A 14962-nucleotide genomic window follows, 5' to 3' on the forward strand; every position below is an offset into this window, starting at 1 on the left:
AACCATCTGGAAAGTTGTCGGTGCAGACACAGAGCAGTAAAGCACAACAACGAGAGACAGGCTGTTGATAAGAGCTGCCGCTGTTCACAACAGCAACACCTGAAATACGGCTGCATCCCGTCGCAGGTCGCGCTTATATCCAAACTGATGTCTCAAATTCAGAGCTTGAGGAAAAAATGCAGAAAGCTTCACCTAAATCAACAGAACTGCACGTCATTATAGATGACAACTTTATTGAGGATTTATACCTGATGGGTAAAGGTTTGACCTGCGTGATGTTGACAAAAATAACATTGTGATAAGATTTCTGATTGTCTTTAGAGATGATTAACATTTTGACATTGTTGAATTCTGTGCTATGTGACTAGGGAATGACTTCTAAATAATATCAGCATTTAAGGCAACATAAATCATACGATATACCTACTGACTAACTTCTGAATGCAGTTGGCTGCAGTGGATTTTGTTCAAGGGTATCATAGTAAAGAGGGCTGATTACAAATAAAATTGCGCTCTTTAGATGTGCATTTCTTCAAACATTTAGAAAACCCCAGATCCCGTTTAGGGGTGCACCAATTTTCAGTTTTCTGGCTGATCGACGATTTAAAAAAACATGACCTGCCTATTTCAATTTTGACCGATTACAATTATTATGTTTTATCTTTAATAACCAACACTTTCTGTTGCTACAAGGTCACAACACACCTCCAATATACCAATCTTATTTGATCGAAAACTATTGTACAATAGCCATGAAACAATACAGAGTTGTTTTAACTGCACTTGAGATGGTTCCTTTAGTGATTTTCTGACTTATAAATGGTAGATAAGATCAATTTCACCTATAAGTATCGGCCGACCAGCGATTGATCAGTGCACCCCTAATCCAATTACTCAAAATTCCCAAAATTGTATGAATACCGTTTCAAGGCATTATATATGGGCTCCTACCATGGTTGAATATTGACTTTGAGATGAAAAAAAAAGTCAGTTTTCCATTAAATATGCATATAAAAGCACATCAACATGCTCCTTTGTTTCAGGTGGTATTCTAACTAATTCTATGCATTGTTTGCAGATGAGATCAACTGGCCTGATGGTGAGGATGCTCCACCTCCTGATTCTCAGGAGCTCATCACCCTGCTGCTGAGACAGAACCCTCTGGAAAGGATGGGAGCAGGTGAGAAACCCTTTGACACCTGCAGAGCCGGTTCTCGTTTTCCACCTCGGCATGGTTCGGTTCGCCGCTCTAAGCTGCTGAGGTCATCGTACAGCAGAGTACTTTATCCCGTGAGCAGGCCCGAACCTCCCCGCTCTGATCAATTGCAATTATTTCCTCGCTAGTGGATGAATCCAATTCCATGCATGGTCAGGCAGGCACTCTGAGAATCTGCAGATTGTAAAAGCGACCACGACCCGACGGAAAAAGCCTTTCGTCATTTAGAGGACAGCTCGACCAAATGTCTGCTGCTGTTGCGCTGAAAGGTCACAGGCAGGAAGTTCACGGTCATTACATCGGTTTGTCCTGCAGCCACGAGGGGAAAAAGGAAATGCAGCGTTAGTGTTCCTTCGCCTCTTTTGTTAAACTGAAGCGTTAGGAAATTTTCTTCCTGCTCTCCTTTTTTCTTTCCTACTTCTTCTTCTTTTCACTTTGTCCCTATAAAACTTGTGTTGATCCCACCAACAGGAGGAGCATCAGAAGTGAAGCAACATCAGTTTTTCCACGACCTGGACTGGAATGGCCTGCTGAGACAGAAGGCTGAGTTCATCCCTCAGCTGGAGTCTGAAGATGACACAAGCTACTTCGACAGTGAGTCAAAACGGAAAACATAAGCAGACGCTTTAGATCAGTTCTTGCCTTTGCTCTTTTTCGACTTCGTGTGCTAAGGCAACATTAAAGTAAGCAGCTTTTTATAAAGATTTTTTTAGAAAGCATGTAAGTGTTATGAAAACAAAACTTGCATGTTTTTTAAAATAATTTAGCAAGAAACTTGATAAATTATAAAGCTTACGTGCTTTATACCATTTTACCATTACCATCTAAAAAAATCATGTTTTTTTCTGGAGTTTTTTTTTTTTGTTTAACATATAAAAACAAGATTTTTTTTAAATGCTTAGAAAAACCCCCGTCCCATTTGTAATATTTTTGCCACATTACAATCTCTGAATTTACACTATTTTATTGGCATTTTATCTAATATGTCAACATAAAAAAATACAATATTTTAAAGTGAAAGCAAAAGAAAACCTGCTTTTAATTTTTTCCAACTACGAATCTCATAAAAAGCGAGAGAGCTTAACAAAATGTACTTTTTGGACATCTCGCAAAGCTCTGCTCAATTCTTCATCTGAAAATGCAAAGTTGTCATTAAAACGTCTCAGAAAAAATTCTCCTTTGCTCAAAGGGAGTCCACAAATAAAAGCCAAAAACAAAACATGTGTGCCTAAAGAGATAACTTAAACAGTTCCACATGGTGTTGGCGGCATCATGCTGTGGGGTTGCTTATTTTAATAGAGGTCGGAATATTTAGATCTAGGAAGCTAAATACATGTCGATACTAGTAGAAAACATGAATTTGAGGCTGGAGTAACAACACTCTGCTTACTCACAATTACAGTCTCAAAAAAGCTTGTTATATCTCAATTATGGCTTTTTATTTAGTGAAGTTACCGATTTGATTGAAGCTACACAAGCCCAAAAGGCTGCAGTTTCACTTTTCTTTATTTTTCATCCATTTTAAGAAAAGACGTGAAGATTTCTTGGTGGAAAATGCTGAATTGGAGCCGAAGAAATAGAGATTTAAGAGCACAACCTGAGCCAAGGCCAGCCTTTGTTTCTCTCTGCTGTCTGTCTCTCTGCTTAGCGTCTGAAAAAAAGGCTTTGTGGCTGACAGAAATCAAAACTGCTGCTCTCTACCTAATTTCTTTCCTTTGGCAAAGAAATGACCCGTCAGAAAGAAAGAAGGAAAAACAAACTGTGGAGAGAAAAAAATTAAGCTAAAACCTCCCTCCTTTTCAGCTCGCTCCGAGAGGTATCACCACCTGGAGATGGAGGAAGACGACACAAACGACGAAGACTTCAACGTGGAGCTGCGGCAGTTCTCCTCCTGCTCTCACAGATTCTCCAAGGTGCCTCTTTAATCTCGGATCTTCGCGTTGCACGGGTCTCACGCTAGTGGAGTAAATGAGCCGATATCCACATCTGCCCCCATCGTTCCTTTTGGGGTTTCACGGAAATCTTCACCTAAAAATCCTGCTTTCCCTCATACTTGTTCTCTGCTACCCCCCCCCCCCCCCCCCCCCCCCCCGGTTGTATTAAACATTTATGTCATACATTCGCTGCACATATTTTCTCCTTGTAAATCCGACCAGTTTTTCCTAGTAGAGTGTGAACAGCACACAGTCCAGTCCCTCACGCTGGGAGTCGTGCTGCATTGCAGTAAGCACTCCTCTCACATCAAAACGAAACATTACAGCGAGTCTCAAAAAGCAGCACGGCGTCTCAGCCGCTCTGAATGGTTTCACCTCAGCTGCACATTTGTCAGACGCGATAAGCTCTGCGTAACACAAACAATCACACCATTATAAACCCTGCAGAATGCATTTAATCTTAAAGATTGTTGTACTTTTTGATGCATTTCGTTGTCGATTTTTTAAAATTTTTTGTTGCCTGCGTGTGAAGTGAACTGTTTGTTTGTTGTTGTCAGGTCTACAGTAGCTTGGATTTGTCCCGAGGACATCTGGAGGAGAAGGGAGAGACGGAGGAGAAGAAGAGTGAGAGCCCCCTCACTGTAGACTCCCTAAGCTGGACGCCAGACTTTGCTGAAATGTAGGCGTATTTCCATCTGTGCAGAACGTCTAAACAGATCAACACCGCCTGACTGACTGCATCAGCGCATCTTTAAAAAGTTTTAAATTCATGTATCTAAAATTAAGGTTTTAAAATAACTTAAATTCATCTTAAAAATTTAGTTGATTTTTTAATATGTTAATCACAGGTCTTAAATTTTGTCTGGACATGACAAAATGGACTTTTCTGTCGGGCAACAGTTTGAGTCACACTCAGACATCTACATTGTGTTTTATTATCAGGCTAAAGACATGATAATAAAATAATAAATGCATTTATTATGTCCATAATTGAACCTACTATTAACTCAATGCTAACATACCCTTGCTAGCTAACTAATTTGCTAGCTAGCCTTTTTGCGCCAATCAGTAGGTTTGTGCATTTCTAAGGAGATGCAGGTCTTAAATCCCTCTTATGATGGTGTTAAAAAGGTCTTTGAAAGTCTTAAATTTGAGTTTGTGAAGCCTGCAGAATCCCTGTAAACAATCTTCTCCAGCGTTGTTTGATTAGCTCATAAGGGCTCGTTGTCCTTTTATCCAGGCCCTCGGTGTCCCACTCGACAGACACGGACAGTACCAACCAGGTCCCCCGACCCGCTTTACTCCCGAAGTTTGCCATCTCCACTGAGAGCGAAGGAGACGACACCTCGGGGCTCAGCGACCCCAGCAAGGTCTCCTTCTCCATCGGAGAGCTGCCTCAGGACGAGCCTGATGTCGTCACTCCTGGCAGCACTCACAGCGGAGCCACGCTTTCTGGTACGAGTTAACGCCGTCGCACAGAAACATGACATCTGGCTTTGGTTTTCTGATAAAATAAAGGTTTCAGTATGGGGCTTGTCCTTTTTAATGTTTTACTTGATTAGTTTAGAATAGAATAGAATAGAATAGAAGTACTTTATTCATCCCAGCAGGGAAATTACTTCGCAGTTACAGCATAGAGACAAGACACAATAACAACTACCACTGAGTAGTAGTTGTAGATAAAATAAAAAAATAAAAAGTTTGAGATACTCTCTGATTAATTTGCATCATTGATCTGGAAAGTAAATAAAATAATACAAGTTTTTTTTCTCTCTAGGATTGTTTAATAGATCTGTTTATAAAATTATTAGAGAACTGAACACTTAAAGAAACATATCCTAGAGAAATTACAACCCAAGATTTTCCAAATGATGCCAACATTTGCAAAACTCCAGCATGTTCAACTACAGAGGTAGAAAACTGAAAAAGATCAAACAATGCAGCCAGTTCCTTTTTGTTTTCTATTTCTTTGCTTCCTCCAACTTTATTGATGCTAAAACCAGTCCAGTTGACAATTACTTTTAACAATTGTAGTTAAACTAATTAATAACAATTAATCATTTCAGCTGTGAATCCTAAACTCCTTAATAATTGGGCCTGTTGTCAATCTGTATTTATTCTTATAGGTTATTATAGTCGCATTCTACTAAAGCATGGAAGAGATGTTAAACTTTTCTCTCTCTCAACAAGAACAGGAGCAACTTTGATTTGACCAAACCTACAATAAATGTAGTTTTTTTTTTTTCCTCATCCAATTGCTACTTTAGTAGCAACCTCCTTAATGTCTTCTTCTGCAAACCGTTTGCACTGTCCAGGAAGCTTCTCTGAGCACCTGGACCAGTTGACGCCCAGAAGTGGGGAGGTAAAGATCCCTGATGGCTCCGCCCAGGCCCCCACAGATCAGGCGCCTCAGACGCCCTCCCTGCGACCAGAAACCGCCGCAGAGAAGACCAGACCTTTGGCCAGAGTTCCCAAGTCCGTCTCAACCGGAGCCCTCTCCCTAATGATCCCTGCTGGTAAGTCACTGAGACGGTACACAATCGAATACTGATTTCCACTGCAAAGATGCGTTTCTCACCGTGAGCTCTTAGTGATAACGTATCATATCAAAGCCGAGCGGCTCGGAGAAAGCTCTTTATAGATCTGTGCAGAATTGGACCAGCTTGACATCTGCTGCGAGATCCATTTTCCAGACCGACTGTGAGCAAACAGGCGAGTCCAAGCCAGTAATGAACAGAATTCGCAGTTAGGCCTGCGGGGGCACGAGATCCTTGCTGCTGGGAGAGAAAATCCCATTAGCCTCACAACTCCAGCTCCAGTACCGACTCTAGGCCTAGTTTAGGTCAGATTGATTAAATAAGAGAAGCCTCTCAGGTGGTGGTTGTTTATTTCTCCAGATATCTTTGGGGCGTCTCCACTCGCCAGCCCTCTGTCTCCGTACTCCCTCTCCTCGGACCCGTCCTCCAGAGACTCGTCTCCCAGCAGAGACTCGTCCCTCTGCACCCCAAACCCACGGCAGCCCATCATTATCCACAGCTCTGGGAAGAAGTTTGGCTTCACGCTGAGGGCAATCAGAGTGTACGCCTGCGACAGCGACATGTACACAGTCTATCACATGGTCTGGGTAAGGAACATTGAATGCTGCAGACATTTTAAGCTTGCATTCTGTTAAAAAAAAAAAAAGTTTTGAGATGACAATATGGTTGTTCTGACTATTTTTGGTTGTTTTTTGGTGACTCAGAATGTAGAAGATGCTGGGCCGGCACATAAAGCAGGACTCAAAGCTGGAGACCTGATTACTCACGTGAACGGAGAACCGGTTCATGGTCTGGTCCACACAGAAGTGGTGGAGCTCCTGCTGAAGGTAATGAGCACTGTACCTTTAAACTGGGGCTGTACCATTACATGCTGGGTTTGTGCTCAGTTTACTTAAATCCATGAATTAGCTGAAAATCATCTGAATGAAACTAGTAAATACTCTAGTTGTTTTGCATTTAATGTTTCTGTGGGAGAATAAGCATCTCCCCTTCAACCTTAAATTAAAAACAGAAACGCAAAGGAAAGAAAAAACTGAAAAGTGTGGTGTGCTTATTTTTTGTTTGTTCTAGACTCCTTGAGCCACATTTCATTTCACTCAACTATTATCTCACCTTTAACTATTATCTGGTCATCTTTTCATCAATTTCTAAATTGGAATCAGATAATAATAATAATAATAATTTTATTTTTATTGACCTTTACAGTAACCACTAAGCTAACTAAAGGGCTTTACAGTGGTATGATATAACATGACACGACACAGTATAATAAAGTAAAAAGATAATTTTTTAAAAATGTCACACTACATGTTGAAAATATGTCTTGGGTCTTGATTTGATCTGGACTTTGACTAGGCCATTCTCTTTTCTTTTTTTTTTTTAGCACACTTGGTTTTCTTGCTCACATGAATTTTGTTTCTCTTTCAGAGTGGAAGCAAAGTGGCGATCTCTACCACTCCCTTTGAAAACACGTCAATAAAAACTGGTCCAGCCAGGAGAAACAGCTACAGGAGCAAGATGGTGAGGTGTGGAAAGAAGTCCAAAAAGGAGAAGACACCAGAAAGGTAAATAATTTATAGAACTGAACATATTTTATTTTTTGCTATATTGGGAATCTTATAAACTGTTTCTACCATAAGAGTGTAGATGTTGCTTTTGCTTAAGATGTGGAATCAGAAGGCTGCCGTTTCCCCCAGTGGTTCTGCTCAGAATTTAAAAGCTGCTCCTTGATTACATCTTTTTCATTATTATTAATCCTTTATTTATCCAGGAAAATCTCTTGAGACTCATTCTCATTTACAAGAGAGACCTGTTACATATATCAACAACAAATAACTTAACATTAATAATACAATCTGCTTACCATGTCATAAAATCAAAACCACTGATTTTCACTGGTTACAGATAGGAGTACCTACAGACATATTTTCAAATCCCTTTATTCAAATTTTGAACTCCCCATGGCATTCAAGAATATAACATAAGCATTGTGTATGAAACATGTTCAGACATTGGAAGTGTTTAGTTGCATTGTCAAAATGTTACCAGGTCTACAAACCTTTTCCTTCACTTCAGCGGAAAACACCCAGAGGTTGTGGACTGCTCTGGTGAAACTAATAACACACAGAATGACCTTTAGTTTCAAGCCTTTAAAAGATTCAGCGAGCTCCAAATCTGTTCAACAATACTCGTTTATATTTTTTCACACTGTTTTATTGAGCAAAATCTATTTGAACCATGTTTAGCATATCTGGATTTAAATTAATTGCTACGTTTTATATTTATTCACTGTGGATTCTAAAGACTTAGGGCAGATCCCGTTCCAGGCTATGCGAATGAAATGCTTACAAGCCCTTCACAGCTGCAGGTTTTTGAAGCTCTATTCATTTAAAAGATGAATGTGGTTTCTCCATTGTTTATATAGTAGCAATTTCCATCTGCGAACATTAACTTTCAAGCGTTGCCGTGGATTCTGAGTTGAATTTTGAGTCCGTACACATGAAAATGCCTTGATATAAAGCATTTTATTTCAACTTAGTCATTCCCCTGCAAGAAGGGAAACGCCACCCTGGTCTAAAGTCTTTTTTTTACATCCTACCTTTCTTAAAGGATTACCCTGTATTTACTGAAACTCCACCAATCTACACATGATATCTGTCCAGCCGCCTTTGATGTTGTACCATATCCTGAAACCAGTTTATTTTATTTTGTGATATTACAGTCAATTCAAATGTACAGCACACTTTTTAAGATTTTTGTGAAAAATGTCAAGTCTTGTCATTTTTTGTCCACTTAATAATTATACGCTACTATGAATTCATCCAGCAAATAGAAATTTTAATTTTAATCAACACTCTTGATTCCTGCTGATGACTGTTTTTTGTGTTGACTTCTGTGAAGTAAACTGATATTGAGGATATAAATATATATTATTGACCCGTCTCTGCTTTCATGAAGCTTTCATACGAATGATGCGTTATTCTTAGTTTTTCTTTGGGTTTTTTTCAGACGCCGCTCCCTTTTCAAACGTTTCGCCATGCAGCCTTCCCCTCTGCTCCACACGAGCCGCAGTTTCTCCTCTCTGAACCACTCTCTGTCGTCCGGCGAGAGTCTGCCCGGCTCGCCCACCCACAGCCTCTCCCCTCGGTCCCCCACCGCCGCCCTCCGAACTGCGCCGGATTTCACCCAGTCAGGTGGGAGAGTTGATCTCAACTTTGGACAAACAGATGACCTGTGTATGCCTTTCATTTACTGATGCGTACCATGACTTGTGCTTGTGAATTCCAGGGGGCAACTCCTCCCAGAGCAGCTCTCCCAGCTCCAGCACTCCGAACTCCCCCGCCGGCTCCGGCCACATCCGTCCCAGCACGCTGTACGGCCTCGGCCCCAAGCTGCCGAGTCAGCGGCTCCGACAGGGGCGTCGAAAGTCTGCCGGCAGCATCCCCCTCTCTCCTTTGGCCCGTACGCCTTCACCCACTCCGCAGCCAACGTCTCCCCAGCGCTCGCCCTCTCCGCTACTGAGCGGACATCCTGTAGCGATTTCCAAGGCGGCGCAACCTTTCCCGGCCAAAATACACTCTCCTCCCACAATTGTCCGCCATATTGCTTGCCCTAAAAATGCCGAGCCTCCTCGCTCACCCCTGCTGAAGCGTGTTCAGTCCGAGGAGAAGCTGTCCCCGTCCTACGCGGGAGAGAAGAAGCACCTTTGTACCAGAAAACACAGCTTGGAGGTCACCCAGGAGGAGATTCAGGAAGAGGAGCTGAGGGCTTCTGAAGATTACACTACCCTGCAGAGCGTGGACGAAACGGCTAGCGAGCCGTTGCCCATTAATCGCCTGCGGCCCGTTGAGCAAGGCTGCTTAAAGAGGCCAGTTGGTCGTAAGGTAGGCCGACAGGAGTCTTTGGAGGAGCTTGACAAGGAGAAACTGAAATTCAAGATGGTGGTTAAAAGGCAGGACTGGTCAGAGAGGAGGGAGTCTCTGCAGAAGCAAGATGCTCTGCTTGAATCTGACTCGTTGCCCCTGTGTGGTGATGAGAAGGATGAAAGTTTCCTTTTTCCAAACCAGAGCAAACCCCAGAGCAGCCCAGAGTCTGGTCTGGAGATCAAAGCTGCAAGCACAACGCTCAAAGATGTCCTCTACAAAAAACTGTCCACACGGGTCTCTGAGGGATTCGCCGAAGCGTCCGGTGCCAGCTGTGAAGCTGAAGGAAGCACCCGCTCATCTCCCTTCACTCCCCACGCGGAGCGGCAGCTCACTCGGCACGGGAAAGACACGCCGAAGCCCGACAGACTGGACTTCAAAGCTCCAACCATAGAGTTCACCAGGAAGAGGCTGTCGTTTGAAGACAGAGAGGATTGCTTGTGTCGGCTGTCGTCCGGCCTCCATGAGAACCTTCACTTTGGCTCCATGAGGTCCAAGAGCCTCCAGCTGGACACGGTCGTGTGTCATGACCACATGAAGAGCAGCGTTCACTCAAATCCTGAAGGTCTAACCCCCAAGCTTTACTCAGGGAGGGAAGGGAGTGCTGTGGAGAAACTCCAGCTCATTTCCTCTGCTGAGTCTGCGCTGAGGAAGACTTCATCCGAGTACAAACTCGAGGGACGCCACGTCTCCTCGCTTAAGCCCCTGGAGGGGACTCTGGACATTGCTCTGCTTTCAGGGCCGAGGGTTTCCAAAACCGAAAGCTGCCTGTCCAAAATTACAGACCACACAAGCGACACTCTCTCTCTGAGTCCATCGGTACGCCTCAAAAGTCCAACTGATAGACAGATCACCGTCCCCCAACTGAAGGCCGATAAGGTGAAAACTTCTCTGACATGTTTGCCAAGTAATGAAGTTGTCTTGCCTGTAACCAGCGCTGTTGTCTCCAAAGAGCAGGCAAATACTGCAGCAGCAGACATTAAAATTGCTTCAATCGTTGATAAGACACAAGACAGACACAGAGACTCTTTAAAGCCTTCAGGAGTCAAACAAGATGGCCGTGCCGGTGTAAAGGCCTCCTCTTCTTTAGTCCATGACCTCAGAGGCCCCAGACACACCTCCCACTTCTCCTCCAGTGGGAAAACACCCTCCATACGGGAAGTGAGCAACGAAGATCAGGAGGATGAAGCAGAGCAAGAGGACGTTTTGCCAAACACCGCATCACCAAATCAAAACGGGTCAGAAACGGTGGCATCTTTGAGTTCAGCGAGGCTGGAGGTAAACAGCACAACTCCTTCACATGTTGAGGTGGCTGGTAATGAAAGGCCACGAAGGCAGAGCACAGACTCTGGTTTGGATACGGGTAAGCATCTGAGTGCTGAGAAACCAATATCCGCTGTTAGCTCGGGGCAAGTACAGAACGTCCCCGCTCCTGAGCTCACTCCAGAGAATGTGTTTTCTAAACAGCAGCCACTCAACATCTGCTCCTCAGACGCACAGGCAAGAGTTCCTGTCACAACATCAGCATCATCTTCCGAGGGTGATGATAAATCCAACTGTTTAAATCCTGAAGTCACCTGCGGAACATCTGTTGGTGAAGATGTGGCGCTGTCTAGCAGAGGAACGAACAGAACGAGCTCTGAAATCAATACCGGTGCCTCCAAAACGGAGCAAATCACAAACACTTCCTTCAATCTTGCAACAAAAGAGAACATAAATGTGAACAGAAAAACTAACTCCGCACCTGCGGATGACTCACAGGACATGTTCCTGAAGAAACAACTTCCTACAATCTCGTCAAAGAACTCTGTGTGTTTGAAAGATGTTGGGCAATCCTCTAAACTCTGTCCAGCTGAAAAAGCACAGCACAAACCATCGGATTCAGAGTTCAAGAAGGGAGCAAAGGAAAACACTGCGGTCCAGCCTGCGAAACTCAAAGTTTCACCTCCAAATGAAAATGCTTCGAGTCCTAAAGGTAAATCGAGGCCTGAACCGCAAACTGAAGGTTTTGCATCTGTGAAGAATTCAAATCTACCTGAAGTAAAGTCTCACATCACACCTCCTCCAATCCCAAGCACAAAACACCCTAAGGAATCTGGAGCCACTACTACAAATGTTCAAGCAACTAAGGACATTAAACGTGGAGAGGTGTCATTGTCCGTCGGGTGTGGCATGAAGCTGGAAGAACCACCGCAGCCAACACAGTCACCCAAGCAAAAGGTGACCCAACCTAATGCTTCTTTTACCATAAAAGATAGCCCAGACACAAAGTCAAAACCCCTGCCTCCTAAAACCGCATCGTCAATTCCTCTAATCAAACAAAATCTGGATGCAAAACCAAAAGATCGTTCACCCAAAAACCAACCTCACCCTGATTCTAAACCAAAAGATAGAATCTTGCCTCTCCCTTCCCTTCAGCAGTCGCCCGAGGTTAGCCCTCCTCCCAATCCTCCACCGGTACTGCCAAAGCCTGCAGTGAAAAAGGACACGTACTTGCCGAGCCAAGGAGACGCCTTAGACAAGGTTAGGTGCGAGTCTGTGGTCAAGGGGTCTAAGGACGCGCTCAAACAAGACGGTCACAAGCCTCCAGACACACAAAACACAACCCCACTTGACAAGCAGCTCTCGTCTGGCCGGAAGGAGCAGGCGGACAGGAAGAAAAAAGACGCCGTTCCAGAGGTCACGTCTGCGCAGAAAACTACAAAAAGGGACGCATCCCGGGTTTCTCCCTCAGCGCTCAAAGAGACTTCAGATAAGGACGGTAGCAGGTGCAAGCAGCAGAAGGATTTACCCCGTAACTGCAGTAACAAGAAGTAAAAACACAAAGGAAGTTCAAATGATTTGTCAGCATCATCATGCCTTCTTTTTTTCCCTTTTTTTTGGTGGGGAGGGACAGAAGGGGGTTACTTGAGGACCGGCCAAGCTGTTACATGCCGATTCAGGTGTTGGCGTCTCTTAATTTGCTGATGACGTTGGTGTTTTTCTCTCAAGTCAAATGAATGTGTGAAGGTTTGTTTGTTTTCCTCACCAAAGGCTTTGTGCAATCAGTACGTCAGAGGCTGTAATGTGGTGAAGAGTCAGTGCCATAAAAGATTTCGAATTGCACTTTTACTTGTGGACTGGGAGGACCCGATGCCAAGGTCTTTTTAATGCAGTAGACCACATGATTTTACTAAGTAGTTTAGCTACCGGCGTTTGTTTTGTTTTTTTTCCTGCCTGGTATGATCCGCCTGATTCAAGTTTGTCGATAAGTGGGTGCTTGTTCACCTACAACATTAACATACAGAATCATGTTCTGGTTCTTAGTGAAGGGGCCTTAGACATGTGGGGAAATAAAACCTCTTGCTGTTCTTAGCAAGGAGTTGCTTATTCACATTCCTTTGACATCTGTACATATATAGTTCTGATTTTTATGCAATATGGTGTAAATAAAATACTGTAAAACAGGGGTGGGGGGAGGAAAACATGGACTTACAATGATTGTTTGTATTATATGTAAAGATTTTGCCGTGTCTTGTTTGTATTACTCGACATGAAGACGTTCTGCTCTGTGGTCTGAAGTCTCATCCTCTCTGACGTCTATCGTGTTCCAAAACTGACTTGAAGAGGGACAAAGTTTGAGGAGCTAAACTGGGCTATTTCTTTTAAATGTAGCATTATAAATTACTACAAATATATATGAAACTGTGAGGGCTATCAGCGTTTCCTAAGAATGTCTCTATCGTTCGTTTGGCGTGTTTGCAGGCTAGCTTGCGGTTTTGAAGAATGCTAAGCGATTGTTCGATTTGAAGGAATAAACGAGCGCTTCTGTTGAGTTGAAGTCCTTTGGGGGGGTTTTCATGTCGAGGACTTCTGCTCGATCACACGAGGAATGTGCCATCTTAAAGGGTCGGTGTTCAACTGTTTCACTGTCGGGGTGTCTGTGCTGTCTTCAGTCAACCTTAAGCTTCACCTTAACGTAGCAAAAGAGTGTTAGCATTAGTTTATGTCCATGGCGTGCAAATACTCTGTACCACACCTACAGGCTGTCATGTATCCTTATTCACTCTTTGACTATTCATGGCGTTGGATTGCAAACCCTGTAGAAAATTAGCAGAAATTAGCGTAGGACATTATTTTTAGCAGTATATACTGTTTTATTGGGGGTTTTTTTAAATCTCTACTACTCGTATAAAACCTATAAATTAATCTTGACACAAAGCATATCTAAATGTTCCACACCGTCTCCAATAATTATTAATTGACTTTAGGGTTGCTATCGTGAACCAATCGGATGTTTTCCTCGCATTAGATATTGTAAAGCTGTTATTGTAAGAAGCTGCACCTTAAATGTTTGTTCACTGAGTCGATATAAATTAGGAGCTAAAAGTAGAGCCAACACCTCATTTTCATCCCCGCCCCTACCCCCGTTTATGTTCCCAAGGCGACGGACGTCTAAAAGCACATTCAGTGTTTGTTTACAAAGCCTCATGGATGTATATTTTGTATATTGTTAATTTGCCAAATCTGTATTCTGTGTCTCAGATGATGTTGCTGATAGCCATGTGAGACCTTTGCTCCCCTGCCAGCAGGATATTCGTTTTGTGCAGTAATCAGTGTTCTTATGCGTCAAGTTCTTCTCGTCTGCTTGTCCCTCCAGGCCCCTTAGTTTCTCTGTGCGACACTGGTATTAGGTGAACTCGCCCTCTATGGTTTGTCTTTTAGAAAATGTGCAATAAAAGTGTTTTTGTGTTTTTGTATCTTGCCCAAGAAAAGCTCTGTGGATGTCATAGATGTTGTATATTAACAGATATTTATACTTCTAATGTTGCGTAATACTGAAAATAAAATGAGATTCTAAATGATCCGTTTTGTCTCCATTTGGTTTTCTTACGTGTGCCGATTTCTGTAAAGACGCATGTTTTGCTTACTTTTATGAGAAACTTCAGTGAAAAGGCAAAGTCGACACTTATCCAAGACGCATTAAATATCCTCAGTATGAGGAAGAAGTATCTTTGTTTGTTTTGATCACAGAAACATCCAATTAAAAGCTGAATTTATTAGTCCACTTTAATTCAGTTATAAATTAATTGGGGGGAGCAAAAACATTTTTTGAAGACCCATTTTCTGAGTCTAACAAAAAAATGATTTTGACTTGAATCTCATTTTTCAAGTCATTTGCAAGTATAAAAGTCTAGATTATAATATATGTTTTGTAAAAATTAGGTTTTTCTTGGCCCGCATTAAACTTTTTTTTTGGAGAGCAAAGAAAATGTGATGAAATATATTTCAACAACCATTAGAGTGAAGAGGTTTTTTTTTGTTTTTGCTTAGAGCAAGTAAAAAATATATATTTTCTGTTATGGCGTTTAA

The 14962-nt window shown here is 42.6% G+C and overlaps 1 protein-coding gene across 10 annotated transcripts in view; it reads left to right on the forward strand.

The window, feature by feature from the left end:
• The window catches only part of mast4 (microtubule associated serine/threonine kinase family member 4), a 103668-nt gene extending 89212 nt beyond the window's left edge, over positions 1-14456 (forward strand). For all 10 annotated transcript variants that reach the window (XM_028024907.1, XM_028024897.1, XM_028024898.1 and 7 more), the window contains 11 exons: positions 1079-1180; positions 1688-1810; positions 3020-3129; positions 3708-3829; positions 4391-4605; positions 5466-5666; positions 6048-6274; positions 6392-6514; positions 7116-7252; positions 8697-8881; positions 8976-14456. In XM_028024907.1, the coding sequence (XP_027880708.1) occupies positions 1079-1180; positions 1688-1810; positions 3020-3129; positions 3708-3829; positions 4391-4605; positions 5466-5666; positions 6048-6274; positions 6392-6514; positions 7116-7252; positions 8697-8881; positions 8976-12427 (4997 nt within the window). In that variant the 3' untranslated portion in view covers positions 12428-14456. The remainder of the gene's footprint in view (positions 1-1078; positions 1181-1687; positions 1811-3019; positions 3130-3707; positions 3830-4390; positions 4606-5465; positions 5667-6047; positions 6275-6391; positions 6515-7115; positions 7253-8696; positions 8882-8975) is intronic.
• Positions 14457-14962: the final 506 nt, after the last annotated feature.

Source organism: Xiphophorus couchianus, chromosome 8, assembly GCF_001444195.1.
Source record: "Xiphophorus couchianus chromosome 8, X_couchianus-1.0, whole genome shotgun sequence".
Taxonomy (NCBI): Eukaryota; Metazoa; Chordata; class Actinopteri; order Cyprinodontiformes; family Poeciliidae; genus Xiphophorus; species Xiphophorus couchianus.